General features: G+C 36.5%; 1 protein-coding gene across 1 annotated transcript; it reads left to right on the top strand.

The window, feature by feature from the left end:
- Positions 1-4,095: 4,095 nt before the first annotated feature.
- Positions 4,096-21,230, top strand: LOC117668691 (vomeronasal type-2 receptor 26-like). Its single transcript, XM_087893599.1, has 6 exons — positions 4,096-4,200; positions 12,756-12,943; positions 14,376-14,664; positions 16,483-17,310; positions 19,212-19,439; positions 21,195-21,230. The coding sequence occupies exons 1-6, from the start codon at positions 4,096-4,098 to the stop codon at positions 21,228-21,230; spliced, it is 1,674 nt and encodes a 557-aa protein (XP_087749725.1).
- The last annotated feature ends 1,178 nt before the right edge of the window (positions 21,231-22,408 follow it).

Genomic DNA, 22,408 nt, shown 5'->3' with positions numbered 1-22,408 from the left:
ACTCAAAGGGAGACAATTTTCTCCTAGCATTTTGGGAACAAGCATTTTCCTGTAAATTTTCAAATTCCTGTGCAACTGGGGGCATTTGCACGGGAGAAGAGAAGCTTGAGGATCTTCCTGGTACAGTTTCTGAAATGTTCATGATGGGACCTAGTTACAGCATCTACAATGCTGTTTATGCTACAGCTCATGCACTTCATTTGCTGCAGAAGTCCAAATCCAGATATGAATCAATGGCAGTTGGACAAAGATGGAAGCTTCAAAATCAGCCATGGCAGGTGACTGCTGATAAATGAAATTAAATGTGATATACCTATGAATGCAATAGTAGAATTCTAGCAATGCAGAAGACACATGTGGTCTCTATGTTAGATTGTAGGCCTGCACACATTTACCTGAAACTTTTAGACCCATTAGAAAAATTACATGACCAGATATACTATTTTTAATGTCATTCATTTTTCTACTGAAGTATCTACCATTTAAGTTTGCCAGCTTTTATTTTTATGTATATAAATAAATGCATATTCAAATAATGTCATTCCCATATTTCAGGATTCTGAAAAGCTCATATTCTATAAAATAATTTTTAGTTGTAAATGCACAGACAATATGACATTCATCTTAGTGACTAAAACAGAGTATTACAATTGTGTGCACCTGTGCATGCAGTACACTGGAGATTGATCTTGATAATCAAAAACGGTATTTTATTCTATGATTCAATAAATAACACAGCTGATCTTCCTTTTCTTTAAGTTTCATCGATTGCTCAGGGGTTTTTCATTCAACAACAGCGGTGGAAACAAAATTTCATTTGATCACAACGGAGAATTAATAGTTGGGTTTGACATTATAAATTGGGTCACATTTTCAAATCAAACGTTTCTTAAAGTGAAGGTTGGAAAAATGAATTCTATGTCCACATCAGAACAAGAGTTCAGCATTAATAACCATGCAATCACTTGGCATGACATTTTCAACCAAGTAAGTAATGATAATATCCAATTTAACATTGAAATGAGCTGCTTTGTATACTGTAATTATAGTAGTTATAATATTAGAATATAAACTTGAAAATACATAATCTAAAATACATAATCTAATATTCTAATATTATGTAGGCACTTAAAATTTCACAACTATCAAATTTTAAAATGCTTTAAAAAAGAATGTCATCACCTCATTTTAGAAAAATAGCATTTAAACTTTGGACAATTTCTTGTCCTTGGCTACATGTTAATAACTGAATTTAAAAAGTACAGTATATCTCAAAGACAAAAAGCAGATTTTTATTAGTAGGGTTCTGGTAATAATCTAACAGTAGGTTAATTCCAAAATAAGTTATATAATTTTCCCTGAATTGGTTTGACTCCTGTTCAAGCCATGAACAACTCATCTTATAATTCTCCAAACCAAACATAGGAAATCTGTAACCCTCCTGATATTGCAGAACTATATCCACCTAGTAGAAAAAGCCAGCATAAATTAATGAGAATGATATTGAAATTGTAATTTGGCAACATATACGTGGTCATGGACAGTCCATTATGTTTTTCACTCTTTCTACCTAATATCCTAAAGCATTTGTCTTTCTTTTCTACTATATTAGACCTTTGACTTGGGTTAGATCTGAATAAGCCCTACTGTTATTCAGGTTGATATTATGTGATATCTCAGAATACAGTTCTGGAATAAAAAGAACAAACAAAGGAAAACGTATATTATGCATTTAGGATGAAGAAACAGAATTGCTGTACCATCTGGTATTATCACGATTAGAAAATAATGATATAACATCCCTATTCCTCATTTTTTCCTCTCCCACTCTATAGTTATCTCAAGCATCCTTATGACTAAATATATTTCATAATCTTATTCTAAATACTTCTTGTAATTTGTATGAAGTTAGGGATAGAAATCTGTTCTGAAACAACCTCCTCTTCCAGAATTCATCCTATAATGGTTAATGATCTAGAAATAAGGATGAAGTAGGAATTCCAACTACCCATGGAAAAGGGGAATCTGAAAGATGCATTTTAGAGATTAGAATAGAACACTTTATTTGGCCAAATGTGATAGGCAGACAAGGAATTTGTTACTGATGCAGAAGCTCTCAGTGCACATGCAAAGCAACAGAATCATAGAATAGAATAGAACAGAACAGAACAGAACAGAACAGAACAGAACAGAACAGAACAGAATAGAATAGAATAGAATAGAATAGAATAGAATAGAATAGAACACACAAGGAATTTGTCTTTGGTGCATATGTTCTCAGTGTACATAAAAAGACAAGATACACTCATCAAGAATCACAAGGCACAATATCCAGTGACAGTCATACGGTACAATAAGCAATCAAATCATAATAGGAAACAATCAATATTAATATAAATCACAAGAATACAAGCAACAAAGTTACAGACATGCAGTCACAATTGGGAGGAGATGCATGACAGGAACGATGAAAAGACCAATCGCAATAGTAATGCAGCCTAATGTGAACAGTTTGACAGTGTTGAGGGAATTATTTGTTTAGCAGAGTGAAAAAACTGTTCTTACATCTAGTTGTCTTGGTGTGCAGTGCTCTATAGCATCATTTTAAGGGTAGGAGTTGAAACAATTTATGTCCAGGATGCGAGGGATCTGTAAATATTTTCACAGCCCTCTTTTTGACTTATGCAGTATACAGGTTTTCAATGGAAGGCAGGTTGGTAGCAATTGTTTTTTCTGCAGTTCTAATTATCCTCTGAAGTCTGTGTCTGTCTTGTTGGGTTGCAGAACCAGACAGTATCATCATCATTATCCCAATAAGAGTGGGTAATAAAGTAGATAATAAGGATAAAAATAATACTACAGACATATTCTATGGGTAAATATACTGTACATAGACAGTACTGTGAGAATTAGATATCTCTGTGTCAAGTTGTTTTGTCATGCATTGCTCTACAGCTCTTCCAAAGAGAAGGAGTTGAAACAGTTTATGTCCAAGAGGTCAGGGTCTGTAGATACTTTATAGCCTTCCTTCTGACTGGCGCAATATACAGGTTTTCTATGGAAAGCAGGCTGGTTGCAATTAGCAATAGCAACTTAAACTTATAGTGCTTTACATACTTCTCTAAGAGGTTTACAGAGTCAGCATATTGCCCTCAACAATCTGGGTTCTCATTTTTCAAACTTGGAAGGCTGAGTCAACCTTGAGCAGATCAGAATCAAAACCTGGCAGTGAGCAGTTAGTTAGCCTGCAATATGGCATTCTAACCACTGCACCACCAAGACTCAGTTGGTGTTTGTTCTTTCTGCAGTCCTAACTATCTGTTATCTATATCTATCCTGTTTGGTTTGGTGTACCAAACCAGACAGTTATAGAAGTACATATGACAGATTCAATAATTCCTCTGAAAAACTGTATCAACAGTTCCTGGGGCAGTCTGATCTTCCTGAATTGATGCAGGAAGAACATACTTTGTTGTACCTTTTAAATAATGGTTCTAATGTTAGGTGTTCATTTCAAGTCCTGGGAGATTACAGAACCCAAAACCTGAAGAACTCTACTCTGATACTATGCTGTCAAATATAGTAAGAGGTGGTAGAATAAAAGGGATCCTCCTACAATCTACAGTCATCTCTACAGTTTTAAGCATGTTCATCTGCATATAGTTCTGGCTGTACCCAGGACCAATTGTTTAAGATAGTTTCAAAAACAAGATCAGGTTAGAAGACCCAATGGGCTGGTTTAGATTTTCATTTCCCATTTTTATGTGATGGACTGGTTCACACATTAGCCTAGATCTGGAAAATTCATGTTGAAGTCCACCTTTGAAGTTTAATAGGTATTTTGGGCCAGTGATGATCTCTTAGTCCAATACACCCCAAACATTTGCTATAAGAAAAATTGAGATAATCACCATCTTGAAACTTTGAAGGAAAATTCAGACATAAATCTACCTAGTTATTTCACTATTCTATATAAATGATTTTATATGATTATTAGTAGATGATCTGCAAAAACACCTCTACCCAAACTATCACTGGAAAATAGTCAATATACTGGTATTTTATTTCTATAGACATTGCCTCTCTCAGTTTGCAATGACAATTGTCAAATGGGCTATAGACGAAAAAGTATTGAAGGAAAGCCATTTTGCTGCTATCATTGCAATCGATGCCCTGAAGGGAAAATTTCCAGCAGGAAAGGTATGACATATATTGAATGCAGATAAAATAATGTTTATAGTATCCTTGTTTCTGCTTCACAGAATTTTATATGAGTGAATTTAGGTATTTTTTATTCTACTGTAACTATTGTCACACATAACTTATTCAATACTAATGCCCTATAGCCACATTGCTATGCTAGAAAATGTAATGAATAATAATTTCTAACCTATCCTTCCAAATACAGTAAGAACATTATTACATACCAAATAGAACTATTTAACAAAATTTACTGTCAGAGAAGCATATAAGGCATTGGCAGTAAGTTGGTAGTTCCAGAGATCAAATGCCAAATTTATTTCAGGCCAACTTCAGGTAGGTAGGTAGGTAGGTAGGTAGGTAGGTAGGAAGGAAGGAAGGAAGGAAGGAAGGAAGGAAGGAAGGAAGGAAGGAAGGAAGGAAGGAAGGAAGGCTTTTCTTTGAAAAACCATCCTCATAGGAGAACATGAAAAAAGCCTGTCTCTTCTGAGAATACATTTAAAATGTTAAAAAGCAGAAAATGGAAGGATTCTAGGCTGTATTATGTAGCAAATTAAATAAATCCAAGCAAACTTGTTTCCGCAGTCCATACAGCAGAACTTTACATAACTTTTTCAAAATCTAAAAAAAATATTAATCTTAATGGACATCAACCTTTCAAAGCAAGAAATTAATCCTAGTGGATACTTAATCTTTACCCAACAGAGGAGAGCAAGGGGGAAAGAAATTTGAAGACAAATGATTTATTAAATAGTTGGAAAATATTATATTCTTTAATTTATACAACATGAATAGTTTGTTTAGATTGTTGTACACTGCCCAGAGTAATTTGCCCTGACAAAACAGTCATAGAAATTACACACACACACACACACACACACACACACACACACACACACACACACACACAAAGATATTCTTTCTTTTTCAGATATGGATGACTGCTTTAAATGCAAAGAAGACCAATATGCAAACAAAGATCAGTATTTATGTCTTCCTAAAGTCAGTACTTATCTATCTTATGGGGATCCTTTGGGAATGAGTTTAGCTTTGTCTGTTACTGCTTTTGCTGTACTCACAGCTCTGGTGCTTGGAATTTTTATGAAGCATCACAATACTCCTATTGTCAAAGCCAACAACCGAGATCTCACTTATATTCTCCTCATCTCTCTCCTTCTTTGCTTCCTTTGTTGTTTGTTGTTTATTGGACAACCAACAAAAGTAACATGTCCTCTACGACAAATGAGTTTTGGAATTATCTTCTCAGTGGCCATTTCTTGCATGTTAGCAAAAACCATCATAGTGGTTCTGGCTTTCATGGCCACCAAGCCAGGAAACAGCATGAGAAAATGGATGAAGAAAAGTTTGGGGAGTTCCATTGTACTTTCCTGCTCCTTGATTCAAACATGTATTTGTGCTGTATGGCTTGCAACCTCCCCTCCCTTCTCAGTTGTTGACATGTATTCAGAAGTTGAATATATAATACTGGAATGCAATGAAGGCTCTTTGATTATGTTCTATTGTGTCCTAAGCTATATGGGTTTCCTGGCTATTGTAAGTTTCACTATAGCTTTCTTTGCCAGAAACTTACCAGATACTTTCAATGAAGCCAAATTCATCACTTTCAGCATGTTGGTCTTTTGTAGTGTATGGTTATCCTTTATTCCAGCTTATTTAAGTTCCAAGGGGAAATACACAGTAGCTGTGGAGATCTTCTCAATCTTAGCCTCTACTGTTGGGTTGTTGGGTTGTATTTTTTTCCCCAAATGCTTCATAATTTTATTGAAACCTCAATTAAATAACAAAGATCAGCTAATAAGAAGAATAACATAAATTGTATGTATTTGTATATTTTACAACTTTAATTTGTATTAAGGATATATGAATTAATTCTAATCCAGTTTCTAGTTTGTCAATTCAAACTTGGTAATTATTTATTTATTAAATTGACTTGGTACTTCTGTTTGAGCTTCTTAATTGCATGTTACACAGATGACACTATCTGATTGTGAAAAATGCGAAAGATCTGCAAGTATTAAAAATCAGATGACACAGTAAAATAATGGGACTAAAATTAAGCATAATATTAATGACAACAATAGAACAACTGGCTTTAGGATTGACAGTGAAAATATGGGAAAAGATGGATAAATTCTGTCTTTTTGATCAGCTATCAGCAGTAAAGAAGCAAATAATCAAGAAATATTCTACAGACTAGTTCTTGGTACAGCAGCCATAAAGACTTAGAAAAAATATTCAAGTACTGTAATGTACCTATATCTACAAAGATCAGAATTATACAAACTAAGGTATTACCTGTGACACTCTATGAAAGTAAAAGTTGAGATTTAAAGAAACAGAATAGAAATGTATTGATGTCTTGCAACTTTGGTGTTGGAGGAGATTCCTAAGAATATCATGGATACCCAAAAATACAGTTTAATGATCCATTTAAAGATGATCCACCCAAAATTTTCACTTGAGGCACAAATAACTAATTTGAAATTAGTTTAGTTTATTTGAAATTTGTTGTTGCGAAGTCATGTCCGACCCATCATGACCACATGGACAATGTTCCTCCAGGCCTTCCTGTCCTCTGGAGTCGATTTAAGCTCATGCCTACTGCTTCAGTGACTCCATCAGCCACATTCATTCTCTGTCATCCCCTTCTTCTTTTGTCCTTAATCTTTCCCAGCATTAGGTTCTTTTCCAGTTAATCCTTCCTTCTCATTAAGTGGCCAAAGTATATGAGTTTTATCTTCAGGAACTGGCCTTCTAAAAAGTAGTCAGGGTTGATCTTCTCTAGGACTGACCAGTTTGATCGCCTTGCAGTCCAAGGGACTCACAGGAGTCTTTTCCAGCACCATAGTTCAAAGGCCTCCATTTTTTGGCACTAAGCCTTCCTTATGATCCAACTTTCACAGCCATACATTGCAACTGTGAAAACTATAGCCTTGACTATATGTACTTTTGCTAGCAGGGTGATGTCTCTGCTTTTTAGAATGCTGTTTAGATTTGCCATAGCTTTTTTCCCCAGGAGCAAGCTTTTTTTAGTTTCTAAGTTGAAATTATCCTACTTCAAACACATTATGTAATGTGTAATGATCCAGTTTATTATTTATTTATTATTTTTTCTTTTATACCGCCTTTCTCCCGAAGGACTCAGGGCGGTGAACAACCAAGGTTAAAATACATACAGTATGAAAATTAAAATAATTTAAAAAATAATTAAATCAATTTAGCTACCCAATTTTTAAAACCCCTTATCTATAAAATTAATCAATTAAAATCTTAAGCCAGCCCGGCTCGCTGAAACAAGAAAGTCTTCAGAGCCCGGCGGAAAGTACGGAGGTCCAGGATCTAATCTAATAAATAAATAAATAAATAAATAAATAAATAAATAAATAAATAAATAAATAAATAAATAAATAAAGTTGTATCCCTGGGGATAGTTCGTTCCAGAGGGCCGGTGCCCCCACAGAGAAGGCTCTCCCCCTGGGGGTCACCAGTCAACATTGCTTGACCGACGGCACCTGAGGAGACCCTCTCTGTGGGAGCATATTGGACAGTGGGAGGTTATTGGTGGCAGAAGGTGGTCTCGTAGATATTCAGGCCCTAAGCCATGGAGTGCTTTAAAGGTGAGAATCAAAACCTTGAAGTGCACCCAGAAGACCACCAGAAGCCAGTGCAGCTTGCGCAGGAGAGGTGTTACATGGGAGTGCCATGTCGCCCCCATAATCACCCGCGCGACTGCATTCTGGACCAGTTGGAGCCTCCAGGTGCTCCTCAAGGGGAGCTCCATGTAGAGAGCATTACAGTAGTCCAGGCAGGAAGTAACGAGGGCATGAGTGACTGTGTATAAGGAGTCTCGATCCAGAAAGAGGCGCAACTGGCATATCAGGCGAACCTGATAAAAAGCCCCCATGGCCATGGCCGTCATATACTCTTCTAAAGACAGCCGTGGACCCAGGAGGACACCCAAGTTACGGGCCCTCTCCATGGGGGCCAATAACTCACCCCCAATAGCCAGTGATGGCACCAGCTGGCTATATCAGGACACCGGCAACCACAGCCACTTGTTCTTGGAGGGGTTGAGTCAGAGCCTGTTCCTCCCCATCCAGACCTGCACGACCTCCAGGCACCGGGACATCACTTCAAGGGCATCATTGGGGTGGTCTGGGGTGGAGATGTACAGCTGAGTGTCATCAGCGTACAGATGACACTGCATTCCAAAACCACGGATGATCTCACCCAGTGGCTTCACATAAATGTTGAACAGGAGAGGCGAGAGGACTGACCCTTGCAGCACCCCACAAATAAGGTACCTTGAGGTCGACCTCTGCCCCCCTGCCAACACAGTCTGTGACCGGTCAGAGACTCCAGCCGGTGCAGCATGATACCATGGCCAATGGTATCAAAAGCCGCTGAGAGATCTAATAGGACCAGGACAGAGGAGCACCCCCTGTCCCGAGCCCTCCAGAGATCATCGACCAATGCGACCAATGCCATTTCCATGCTGTACCCAGGCCTGAAGCCGGACTGGAATGGATCTAGATAGACAGTTTCATCCAGGTACTGTGGGAGCTGTCGCGCAACCACACTCTTGACAACCTTCGCCACAAAGCGAAGGTTGGAGACTGGACGGTAGTTTGCCAAAACAGCTGGGTCCAGAGAGGGTTTCTTGAGGAGGGGCCTCACCACCACCTCTTTCAAGGCAGGGGGCAGGAAACCCTCACTCAAAGAAACGTTAATAATCCTCTGGAGCCAGCCTCATGTAACCTCCCGGGTAGCCAGCACCAGCCAGGAGGGACACAGGTCCAATAAGCATGTGGTTGCATTCAACCTCCCCAGCAACCTGTCCACGTCCTCGGGAGTCACAGGATCAAACTCATCCCAGATAACATTTTCAAGACCTGCCTCAGACATCCCGCCTGAACCCATCCAGTCAGAGTCCATGCCTTCCCGAATTTGAGCAATTTTATTGTGCAAATAACACACAAAATCCTCAGCTCACCCTTGCAAGGGGTCTTCCCATGCTCCCAGGTGGAGAAGGGAGTGGGTCACCCTAAACAGGGCAGGTGGGCGGTTATCTGCTGATGCGATAAGAGTGGAAAAGTAGTTATACTTCACTGCTTTTATCGCCACTAAGTAGGTCTTGATATAAGACCTCACTAGTGTTCGGTCAAATTCGGAACGATGAGCCCTCCATCTACTCTCTAGGCATCTTTTCTGGCACTTCATCTCCCTCAGTTCCTCAGAGAACCAAGGAGCTGGGCAGGTTCGGCGCCGGGTCAGAGGCCGCAAAGGCATGACCCGATCTAAAGCATCAGCGGCCACCCTATCTCAGGCGGCTACCAGGTCTTCCGTCGAGTCATGAGCCAGAGTCTCAGGAAATGGCCCAAGCTCCATTTGGAATCTATCAGGATCCATCAGGCACCTGAGGTGGAACCACCTCCCTGTGGTGGGGTGTAGTGGTCAGAAAGTCAAGCCTAAGGAGAGAATGGTCTGACCATGATAAGGGTTCAATGGCTATGTCCCCTGTATCTAGACCATTCAACCACTGACCAGAGACAAAAACCAAGTCCAGAGTGTGTCCTCATATGTGAGTAGGGCCATGAATTAACTGGGTCAGGTCCATGGCTGTCATGGAAGCCATGAACTCCCGAGCCGCCTCAGACGTTTCATCGATGGATGGCAGGTTGAAATCCATCTTGACCAAAAGTCTGGGGGTATCAACCGCCACCCGGCTATAACGTTGAGGAGCTTGGGCAGGGCCGCTGCCATGCAGCAGGAAGCCAGGTATGCAATCAGCAAGCCCACCTGCATCCCATGGCCCCACTTCACAAGGAGAGACTCACATCCAACTATCTGAGATACAGTGGCCTCCCTAGGAGCGAGAACTTTCTTTACAATAACCGCCACCCCCCCACACTCCTACCCTGGGCCCTCGGCTGATGAAATGCGCAGAAACCCGGTGGGCACATCTCTATGAGGGGGATCCCCCCTCCTGGCCCAACCAGGTCTCTGTAATACCCGCCAGGTCCGCTCCCCCCTCCTGAATCAGCTCACAAATGAGGGGGGCTTTGTTGACCACGGACCTGGCATTGCACAGCATCAGCCTAAGACCCGGGCTCTGAGACTCTGAACAACCCAGAGAATGAGAGGAGCATTGGGGGCCGGAGCACGTCAGCACTTGGAGACAGCGGATGCATGCCCCCACAACACGATATGGCCCCCTGCTCCCACCATATCTGTCCCTCCCACCCACAGTCCTGATGGAATCGCCCTCCTCCCTACCAACGCTAACCCCCTCCACTCCCCACTCTGCACCTCCCAGAATGTGACCCTGTGCCGTGCCTGGCCTCCCCCCTAACAAATCACCCTCTCTCTCCTTCGCCAAACAACCCATCCACCCCCAAAACCCCTTAAAAGGGGCTTGTTGGAATAGGCTCTAATGCTGGGAAAGATGGAAGGGAAAAAAGAGAACAACCAGCAGCAAGGTGAATGGTGTACCATTCAATTATAATGGTGATGATTGTACCATTTCGAGACTTGAAAGAACAGTTAGGGATAGATCAATATGGAGAAAATCTATATTGTTGCCAGGAGTAAAAATGAATTAATCAATCAATTTTCTAGAAAAATATATTTAGATTTAAAATTTTGGCAATATTTTATGATTCTAAACAAGAGAAATTGAACATTTTTCCACACTGCAATGAAATAAAATAATGCTGTGTGTTGTGGTGAAAGAGAAGCTTATCCACATTTGTTTCTTTTCTTTTCAAATTATTTCATTAGAATTGTTCACTACAGGGATAAAAATAAATAAAAAGAGTAGGGCTTTTAAAAGTGGCCTTCTGGATTTTCAAAGAACCTTATTTTCACCCTTTTAAATAATATTTAATCATTCTGATAATGTTAATATTATTTATAGTTAATGTTAATTACATATGTTTGCCTTGTTTAAATGTGATTAAGTGGTGGAAATTTAAATGTGAGTTGCCTGAGATATTTAGGAATCATTCTGTTCAGAAGCCTAAAAATAAATGTTAAAGGTTTTTTAGGTGTTACTTCTAGATCCTATTCAGAATTGTTTTTAATTAGATCATAATCTCATGGAAGAAAGATGAAGACAAATTGAAACTCAAATTGAAGACTATGGAAATCTCAGTTTATAGTTTCTCTTTAAGATCCTGTTTGTGGAAACATTGATGATATTTTGCATTTTCACTTATGGTAATAGGCAAGCACCCCAAAGAAAGCATTTCCTAAGACCATGATGGTGAATCTATGGCACGCGTGCCACAGGTGGCACATGTAGCCATATCAGTGGGCATGCCAACTCAACTCTGGCACGCATGCCCATGCTGGCCAGCTGATATTCAGACCTTCTGGGCCCACCAGAAGTAGGGAAACAGGCTGTTTCCTGACTCCGAGGGCCTGGGGATGGGGGGGGGGGGGAAGGCCCGTTTTTTCTTTCTCACCTGGCTCCAGATCCTCTCTATGCATTTGGGAAGGGCTAAAACAACCTTTCCCACTCCTTCAGAGGCCCTCTGGATGCCTGAAAGGGCCCATTTCCCAACTTCCAGTGGGACAAGAAGTGACTTTTTTTGCTGTCCTCAGCCTCCAGAGCTTCTCTAGGAGTCTCTGGAGGCTGGGAACAGCAAAAAAGCCACTTCCTGTCCCACCGGAAGTTGGAAAATGGGCCCTTTCAGGCCTCCAGAGGGCCTCCGAGGTGGGAAAGGCTGTTTTTGCCTTTCCCAGATGCATAGTGAGGATCTGGAGCCAGGTGAGAAAGAAAAAGGGGCCTACTGGGCCATCACGTGCCAGGAGCAGGGGGGAGGGGTGGTTTGCATGCATGCGCAGGGCAGGGCGCATAGAATTATGGGTGTGGGCACGTATGTGTGTGAATCTCTCCCGCCCCCCCTCTCCTGGCCCGCGATGGCAAAAAGGTTAGCTATCTCTGACCTAGGATACTACTGCAGCTGTGAAGGCAACTGAAAAGGAGAAAAGCACCTTATTATAAAGGTGTAAAAGGATGTTATAATTTTTCCTTACATTGTCTTAAACTTTTTTTGCTAAAAATTTAAAATGTAAAATGCAGCATGAATTTCTCCATCTTGACCCCATCTAACTTCTGGTTATCTCCAAACAATTTCCTTCATTATATGATAATTTATTGACTCATTCTACCTTACTACTTCAGTGATAATTTGAAGGTTGCAATTTCCCTTATAATTATATTAAAAAAGCTATTATTAAATTTGCTACTCAGAAAATTCCTGATTGGCAAACTATTATTCTTAAAAGAATGAAAACAAACTGCTGACAACAATCTAGAGTTTAGGGCAGCTAAGATCATTATTATAATTAATTTTTAGAACCATTTGTATTCTAAGATTCAGAATAGAACAGAAGTCATTATAAGAACAGAGAGAGATTCAGTTCAACCTAGTCAAATTTTAGAGATGCTTAAGTATTACATGGAAATGAGAGACTTTATCAAACTGGGGTTATTATTTTTTATGATAGTATTGATTCTTTTCCTGCAGCAATTGCCACATATAGCTTGCAAAACAGAGATAAGAAAATGCAGAATACGAGATCCTATCCCAATTGATCATAAATATTTCCAACCAGGTGACCTAATCATTGGTGAAATTACTTCTTTTGTCTTCATAACTAGAGATGTAGGAAGCTTTGAGGATGATCCCCATCATTCTCTGCTTGGTGAATCCCTGTAAGATATTATTTTATTTATTTTGTCTATATAGGTCTAGATAAAATAATTTAGTACTTCTATTCTATGAATCATAATTATCTAGAGTGATTTAAATACTCTTCCAGAACTGAATGATATTTTTAGTTTATATATTATTTTCTTATATTTTCTAAAGGAAACTCACAGTTAGAACTTATGTTCCTTAATTATTTTTTTAATCAACCTCAGGGCTATTACATTTCTCTCCTCTCCCCAGTCTCCTTGGGATGAGAATTGCAGCATTAGTAAATTTTAAAGTTAATATTTATTATTTTAATATTTAACGTTTTATTTTGTTGTTTTACTTGTTTGTAAGCATTGTCTCTTGGTGAGATGGGTAGAAATAAACAAATAATAAATCAATATTTTATCTCAGAAAATGAGACAAAGTTTTCTTCCAGGAATAATATTGTTATGAACTGAAATGGTTTTGTTGTTTGGGGAGGAGCAGCCAGGAGAACTATGCTGTTAGTATTCTTTTATTGATGAAATTCATTCTGCCTTTCCTAGATCTTATTTTTCCCCCACAATTTCTTCATTGCAACAGGTTCTTAAAATCAAGCTTATTAAGGTTATAAATGTCACATCACTACCACCAATAATTTTTTAAGGGAAGAAATATTCTCTGTTTTTTGATAAATTGTAATAGAATTTCTAATACTCAGACACTTTTAAATTGTTTCTTAAAATGATAGAAAAAGCTACATTTATTTATTTAGTATACAGCATATGATGTCGGGTAATCTACAAATGCTAGACACACTGCAGTTCTGACAGCCTCCATTGCTAGTTCATTGTCCGGGGCAAACTAGCTTTAACACCAGCTGACTAGGGGCCCTTGGATTTAGGTACAATTTATACATTACTGAATTATGCAAAATATTTGTGGTGCTTTAAAAGTCAATGTTTCTTGTCCTTCAAAAAGATATATGAAGTCCTCTTCTTGTTGAAATAAGACTAAATTCTAATTCTACGTTATTTTTTAAAAAAATTATCACATTAAAATGAAATCACCTCACATGTAAGAAAAAGTGATTAATGCAATTTTACTTCCCATTTATACAATGCTATGTTACATGCTTAGTAATGATTCTAGTCAGTTTCACATAATTAGAATTGATTACAATTATCAAAGGGATAGAAAAAACTGCCATTATTCCTTTCAAAAATAATTCCACAATATTTATATCAAATAATATAAAATAAATCAATTAACATGAAATAATAACTGTTACCTCCTAAATCATTATTTTTATGGAGTTTAACCATTATTATCTTATCATGAAAGATTGATTATTAGTTTGTAAGATTTTTGTAAGAGTTTATTTTACTGGTCTTAGAAGGACAATTCTACTGGTCTTTAGAAAGACAATTTCATTTGATACAACTTTGATTCTAATTTTTTTGGCAGAGTCCTGACTAAGCATTATCAACATATATTGACAATGATATTTACTGTGAAGAAGATCAATGAAGACCTCCAGCTCTTACCTAATATCACTTTGGGCTTCAAAATCTATGATAGCTATGCTGGGGCACAGACATATCATGCCACGTTGGAACTTTTCTCTGCTCAGAACCAATTCATTCCCAATTACAAGTGTGGCATCCTGAACAAACTTATATCCGTTATCGGAAATATTGATCCTGGAATCACTTTTGATATGGTAGATATTTTAGACTCTTTCAAAGTTCCACAGGTAAGATGGATTGCTTTGTCTTTTCAGATATAGGAGATTGCAAGACCTCATATACATATTCATATACATGTGTATATAATATGGTCTCTATGGACCATATTAAAGAAAATATATTTATTATATCATAAAATAAAAACAAATTCAACCTCAGAATTTGATGTGACTATTATTGAGTTTCAAACATTATTCATTAATGTTAATTACTATTATATAGAAACTTTAAATTTTTGTAACCTTCTCCTATTACTTGCTAATGCTATGACAAAAATACTAAGGTTTCTGCATTTTTAAAAACTTTTCATTATTATATTTATATCCTGCCTTTCATTCAGATGGTCAAGGAGACATAGGTAGTGTTTTTGCCTTTGCAGGTAGTCCTTACTTACTGGTTAAAATTGGGACCTACAATTTTGTCACTAAGCATCACAACTGTTAACTGACACATCATATGATCATGCTAGACCTATAAGTTCACCTCTGCTTCTGTCATTAACCAAATCACCATGACTGTATAGCAAGTCCTTACTTACTGGTTAAAATTGGGACCTACAATTTTGTCACTAAGCATCACAGCTATTAACTGACACATCATATGATCATGCTAGACCTATAAGTTCACCTCTGCTTCTGTCATTAACCAAATCACCATGACTGTATAGCAAGACGTTATTTTACTATGACTTGTGATTTCACTTCTGTGTGCTCCATCAATTCTGCTTGTTGGAAGCCAGTTGTGAAGTCTGTGAAATGAAATTATGTGATGGTTATAAATGTGCACCAGCTGTAAGTTCCCCCAAAATGATCATATAACCATAGGATACTGTAAATATGGAAAATGGAAGGATTGGTCAAAAGCTGTTTTTAAATCATTATAACATCAAATGGTCACTAAACAAAGAAGTCAGTTAGGGAGGACAACCTGCATATTTCTGTACAATTATCAGATAAGGTAGGTTGTAATAAGAAGGTGAGACTGACCCAAAGTTAATCATGATTGAGAACATGCACCAGGTTCTTCTTGCTCATCATTCTGATCTTATTTATCATACTTGTTTTAAAGCAAGGGCCATCATAATGGAAGTTAATAAAGGGTATGGCTGTCAGTATGTCTGTCAGTCAGGAAGACAATTTTGGTGACAGATGAATGATGAAAAAATCCCTATTCGAAAGTAATCTAACATTAAATATTGGCAAACAATATATTTTAATGAAGGGAACGTATTAATTGAACTTAAAACCAGATCAAATCAATACAGGAGATGCCATGTGAGCAGAATCAGAAACTTCATTACCAGTTACAGTGAAACAGTCTTGATGTTTTGTCACCTTTCTTCAATATTTCCATATATCAATATACTATATGAATATAAACTTGTCATGAAACTTTGTTGTTCTTTATTATTTGAGATTGTATCATTTATTTATTATTTCATGTTATTATACTTTACTTCATTTTTCCAGGTAATATGCTGCCCAGAGTCCTGGGGCAAGGTAAAAGTACTCTAAGTATGTAAGTTAGTCACTAAGTAAGTACAAATATAAATATTAAACCAAAGCATGAGTTCACACACAGGCTTTTTACAGAAGCAAATTCAGGGAATTGCAAAAAAGATAATTATAGAATTGAAGATTTGGAAGGAAATACAACCTTCATCTAATCCAACCATTGTCTTATAAGTATCTTGAGTATAGAAATCATTTGAAAACATATATTGAGATATTTCAGAACTATTAATTTAGAGAAGATACACATTTTCTTTTGCAATCATGTTTTCTCCTCTGTTTTTCTATTTACACAATCAGTTTTTATTTCTATAGTTCCCAACTGGTTCTGCTCCAAATGAAAGCCCTTTCTACTATCACTTAGTTCCAAGTGAAGAAGTTCATTATAAGGGGATCATTCAAATACTTTTGCACTTCAAGTGGACTTGGGTTGGAGTTCTTGTAAAATACCTTAGAAGAAAATTTGAGCATCTAATCTTTTCAATGTTTTCTCGTAATGGCATCTGCATTGCTTTCCTGGAACAATTCAAACCAATTTATTTCAATACTTTTTTTGATAATTTGAAATGGCTTGTTGAAACATTTCATCTTCTTGTTAACACTAAAGCCAAAGCTATCATAATCAGTGATAATTATCTTTTAAATTTAAGATGGCTGTTACGTCTACCTGAAATGGAAATAGTTTCTGTAAAGCCAAAAGGCAAGGTATGGATTGTGGCTTCCCAAGTGGGTCTTGCATCATTCTTTTATCAGAAAAGCTGGGATATCCAAGTTCTCCATGGTGCTCTGACCTTTGCAGCTAACTCAAATGAAGTTGCAGGATTCCAACATTTTCTTCAGACAAGAAACCATTTCTCTTCAAAAGAAGATGGTTTTATCAAAAATGTGTGGGAGCAAGCATTTGGTTGTGTGTTTCCAAATCCATCTGGGAATGAGGAAATGGATGGTTTGTGTACAGGGAAGGAGAAACTGGAGAGCCTTCCTGGGGCTTTTTTTGAAATGAGGATGACCAGTCATAGTTACAGTATATACAACGCAGTGTATGCTGTGGCACATGCTTTACATATCATGAACCTGAGCCAACAACATAGAAGAAAGTTGAGTGGTAGAAAACTCAATCTTCAGGATGCCCAGCCATGGCAGGTATTTTGGAAATGGGAATTGAATGCCATTGATTCTCCAACATCTCATACCTGATCACAAAGAGCAGTAAGATGTAGATAGAAACTTTGTAATGACTTCCAGGTTTCTTCCTTATTTCTCTCCTTTTGTGGAATTGGTAAATTTAATGTACTTTCTTCATGCTTTGAACTTCTCAGGCCACTTAAACTCTTATCTCTCTTTGTGATAGGTTGTAACTAGTTCAGGTTTATACATTGCATATGCCTCCTACATATATGGGAATTATTTCCTAACAAGCCTTACAATGGCTTTCTCACTCAAGTTAAGTCTCTCTTTTGAGTGAGAAACATACTCAGAAGTATTTCAGTCAATATGGGTATGTGCCCAAAACAAGGAATACGATGAAAAACTTTTAATCATGTAGGAACTGGGGTAATTAAAAGTTTCTATTTGGTTTTTCAAAATGAATATACTTCTGGGGCCACAAAGCAGACAAAAAAAAATATCTATGAATGAAGAGTGAGATTCAAATGACTACAAATGCATGAATGAGTGCATGGTGCACAACTCTACTTTAATTCATCTATAAGATTTAGATCAGTCCGAGCATATCTTAAATCCCTTTCATTATGTATGAAAAAAAGAAAATGCCTTGTTAAAGATATTTTAATAGAGGCCATTAAATGAAAGCATAAGAAAAGAGAATTGAATTAGTATGTGAATGAAATTCAAGAACCGAGAATGCATTTTAGAGACAAGGTGCAAATATATAAATAGAAATATTTCTTATTTTGATTCTAAATTCACTACCAGAAAGTTCTGATATTCTAGTGCATACATTAGAAATGAGGTATGAAACTGAACAATCTGGGGACCCAGATTGTTGGGGGACAATATGCTGACTCTGTAAATTACTTAGAGACAGCTGTAAAAGCACTGTGAAGCGGTATATAAGTCTAAGTGCTATTGCTATCTTGCTCATTGTCCTCAGAAGTTTATGCTAGACTCCTTTTAAATTTGGTTTCTTCTCTATAAACAAGAAAAGACTGTCAAAAAGTAAATTGAAAGCCAATAAATGTAGTGAAAAGTAGCCTTAAACTTAATGGATTGTTTGTAGCGAATTGTACAAGAATAACATCCAAGAAGCAAAATGTATACAGTCACAAGAATTGTTTAAGCAAAGAGTTCAGACAAATTGTGCATAAAACCTAGAAGTGGGCACAAAGAGGGCAATTTAGCAAAGAGGCTCAGAAGGCAATTATGTGAGCCACATTCAGAATGAAATGGTTGGGATATAAATTTAATAAGCAATCAACAATAAAATGTGCAGTCCAACCAATGATACTTGCTATTTAAAGACAAAATGACTGAGAATACATTCATTGAAAAAGAGGATATGAGAAGAGAGAGGTTGAATTTCATTATTTACAGAATCAAAATGCAGCAGTGCCATCCTTTTTAACATTAGAGAAAGATAATGTTGACATTTTGAAAAATAAGACCAGCCCTTCCCTACCTCTTTGCATAGTTGTTTTATTTTAAAACTTATTAAAGTGATCTGATCTACATTGACCATTCTGTCTCTAATAACAGCAGGAGAAGTTTCTTAAAGTCTTGCAAAAATAATACAAGTTTGATTATATATATTTGTTAAATAACAAGTTTGTCAATCAGTTATCCCTTTACATATTAACATATGCTTTCAGGGCCTGTATTATGTTGAATTATTGAAAGTTAATAGACTGTAAGTGTGATTTTTTTTTATATAGGACCACAGATAACCATCTTTGAGGGGAACACAAGAACATCAGAGTAGAATTTCTCCTGTTTCATAAAATGATTTTTTAAAAAAGATTAACATGGTATCACACAGCTCTATATATTAATCATGATTTATTTTTGCATATTTATTTCATATTCAGCTTCACTTCTTTTTGCAAAGAGTTTCATTTAATAACAATATTGGAAATGAAATTTTCTTTGACAAGAACAGAGAACTGATTACAGGACTAGAGTTTGAGAACTGGGTCACATTCCCCAATCAATCCTTTCATCGAGTGAAAGTTGGGAAGCTGGATCCCTGGACTGCTGAAGATAAAATGTTCACCGTTCATGAGGAAGCCATCAGTTGGCCCAGCACTTTCAACCAAGTAAGTTCTGAATGTAACTGATTTTGTTTAAATGTTCAGGTGATATCAATATCATTTAACATAAAAAGATTATGAAAAACCTGGGAATAATTGTAAGCAGGATAAGAATTCAAATTTCTGAAAAGCAGGGATATCTAAATGATTATATAAATTAGTATTGGCTTTCAAAGTATTGCTGTCAAGACAAAGAAGTAGTTAAAAGACAAAGATACATAAAGTATTTATACCAACATTATAGTAGAGGATAAGGGCCAGTTTGGTGCAGTTATTAAACCACAAGGCTAGAGTCCTACATTTGACACAAACACAACTAAGTGGAGTTGAGCCAATCAATTTCTATCATCCCCCCAAATGAATTGATCTATATCCTTTTTAAAGCATACCCTACAAAGTATTTAATTGTTTTTTTAAAAATGGTTTTGTACACCATTTAGAATTTGTCTGAGATAAGCAGCTATAACAATATATAACAATGAAGAATGGTTATAGAAATTAGGCATGGCTAGTCTAGTGAAAAGAAGGACCGGGGAGATGTGATAGCAGTGTTCCAATATTTGAGGGACTGTCACAGAAAGGAAAGAGGTCAATCTGTTTTCCAAAGCATCTGAAGGCCAGACAAGGAGTAATGGATGGAAACTGATCAAGGAGAGATTCAATCTAAAAATAAGGATAAATTTTCTGACAGTGAGAACAATCAACGAATGGAACAGCTTGCCTTCAGAAGTTGTGGAAGCTTCATCACTGAAGGCTTTCAAGAAGAGACTGGACTGCCATCTATCCGAAATGGTGTAGAGTCTCCTATTTGGGTGTGTGCAGATTAGATAATCTACAACATACCTTCCAACTCTGTTAACTTAATTAGAATTGCTCTGTGAGTGAGAGGAATGGCATTTAAATAGAGTATATATTGAAATAAACAAATAATAAAAGGTGAAACCTGGCTCAAAAACAGTAACTGTGAGAGAGACTTTGGATGAACCCTTAAATATATACTTTAAATGTATACTTTACATAAATGAACTTTGCAATTATATTATAACCAACTGCGTTCTCTTCACTGATGATGTAAAACTATTCAACTCCACCAACAATGCTGCTGCCCTACAAAAAGACCTTGACTATCTATTGGAATGGTCAAACAATTGGCAACTCCAAATCTCAACCAACAAATGTTATGTCCTACATATTGGCAAAAATAAATAAATAAATAAAAAACACTAAATACAAGCTCAGCGGACATGACCTTGTAGATGACCTCACTCTGTTAAGGACTTTGGAGTACTCATCTCAAATGGTCTAAGTGCCAGAGCTCATTGTAACAACATTGCCAAAAAAGCATTAAAAGTTGTTAACCTAATCTTGTGTAGCTTCTTTTCTGATAATATTAAACTGCAAACCAGGACATACAAAGCTTTTGCTAGACCAATTCTTGAATTTAGCTCATCTATCTGGAACCCGCACTGCATATCAGACATTAAGTATTTTGTGTTAATTTTTATGACTGATAAATTCTTTAATTCTTTTTCAACAATTCTTTTTCATAATATGACTCATTATGTCCTAAGTTGGAGAGAAGGCTTGTTAAAGTGCCCAAGAAACTGCAAGATTTCTCAGCAAGATTTGTTATTTTTGATATGGACTTGTTGGAATTTGAAATAATTAAAATCATAAGCAATTAAACAAAAACAGAAAATTATTAAACAATATGTTTTTACATGCAGAAGGTTCCAAGTGAAATTTTCTCCCCTTTTACAGAACCAGTTTGGAAATTCAATCACTGCATTAGATTAATTACATAACTCTGAAAAAATGTTTATTTTTCTTTAAATTTTAAATTTATGTAATATTCAACAATAAGTGTAAGTGTATTGAAATTTAGAAACATAAAAAACTGATGGCAGAAAAAGACCTAGTGGTCCATCAAGTATGCCCTCTGAGGTTATTGTATTGTATTATATTTATTGTATTGTATTGTGTTGTGTTTTATTGTAAATAAAATTTTATTTTATTGTATGTATTGTATTTATTATATCATATAAATTATATCATATAAATTATATTATATTATATTATATTATATTATATTATATTATATTATATTATATTATATTATTTTTCATCTTTGATGAGTCCCAGTGAAATCAGTCAATAGTTCTACAATTGGTAGAACTGAAAAAATAATTCGGTCTTTAATAGTTTCATATTGAAGTTGATGTAAACACTTTAAAATTTGCATTATTTAAATTTATACAATATTGGTTGACCATGCTTTTCCCATTTTATTTTCCAAAAATAGGATTAAATGCTAACACTTTCTTTCTTTTCTTTATTGTACAGACCTCCCCCATTTCAGTTTGTACAGACAGCTGCTTCCCTGGTTATTTCAAAAGAAAGCAGGAAGGAAAACCATTTTGCTGCTATGATTGCCCTCCATGTCCCAAAGAGAAAATGTCAACCCTGAAGGGTAAGAGACTCTATGAACCAAGCTGACTTATAGTTCTGCAGGTTAGCCCAGATCCATGAACACAGACATATAGGAGCTAATTTATATGCTTTGTCTATTCAGGATATATCATTCTAGGGCACATTTATTTATTTCTGAATTAATTTAAAACTTTTAGATGTGATTTATACAAAAAACATCAAAACTAACAAACTTTTAGATTTAGATTTAGATTTAGATTTAGATTTTATTGAATTTCTATACCGCCCTACTCCCGAAGGACTCAGGGCGGTGCACAGCCATGAAATAAAACACATAGATATACAAAATTTAAAATCGAATAAAATGAATTAAATAAATTTGGCTGAATTAATACCCATAATTTAAAAATCCCATATTTTAAAATACAGTAAAAATTTAAAATTTACACTTAAAAGGGAGAAGATTTAGGCGAGGCCAGCTTGATGAAATATCAGCATCTTCAGCTCGCGGCGGAAGGTGCGCAGGTCCGGAATCCTCTGTATCT

The sequence above is a fragment of the Pantherophis guttatus genome, chromosome 4, assembly GCF_059756535.1.
Source record: "Pantherophis guttatus breed Tessera chromosome 4, ASM5975653v1, whole genome shotgun sequence".
NCBI lineage: Eukaryota > Metazoa > Chordata > Lepidosauria > Squamata > Colubridae > Pantherophis > Pantherophis guttatus.
Note: the sequence above shows the minus strand (reverse complement) of the source record. Positions and strands in the feature narration are given on the sequence as shown.

Coding starts and splice junctions, on each gene's coding strand:
- LOC117668691 (XM_087893599.1), top strand. CDS start 4,096: ATGACAATTGTCAAATGGGCTATAGACGAAAAAGTATTGAAGGAAAGC. Junction 4,201..12,755: donor GAAAATTTCCAGCAGGAAAG/GTATGACATATA, acceptor CTTTTCCTGCAG/CAATTGCCACATATAGCTTG. Junction 19,440..21,194: donor GGCCCAGCACTTTCAACCAA/GTAAGTTCTGAA, acceptor CCCCTTTTACAG/AACCAGTTTGGAAATTCAAT.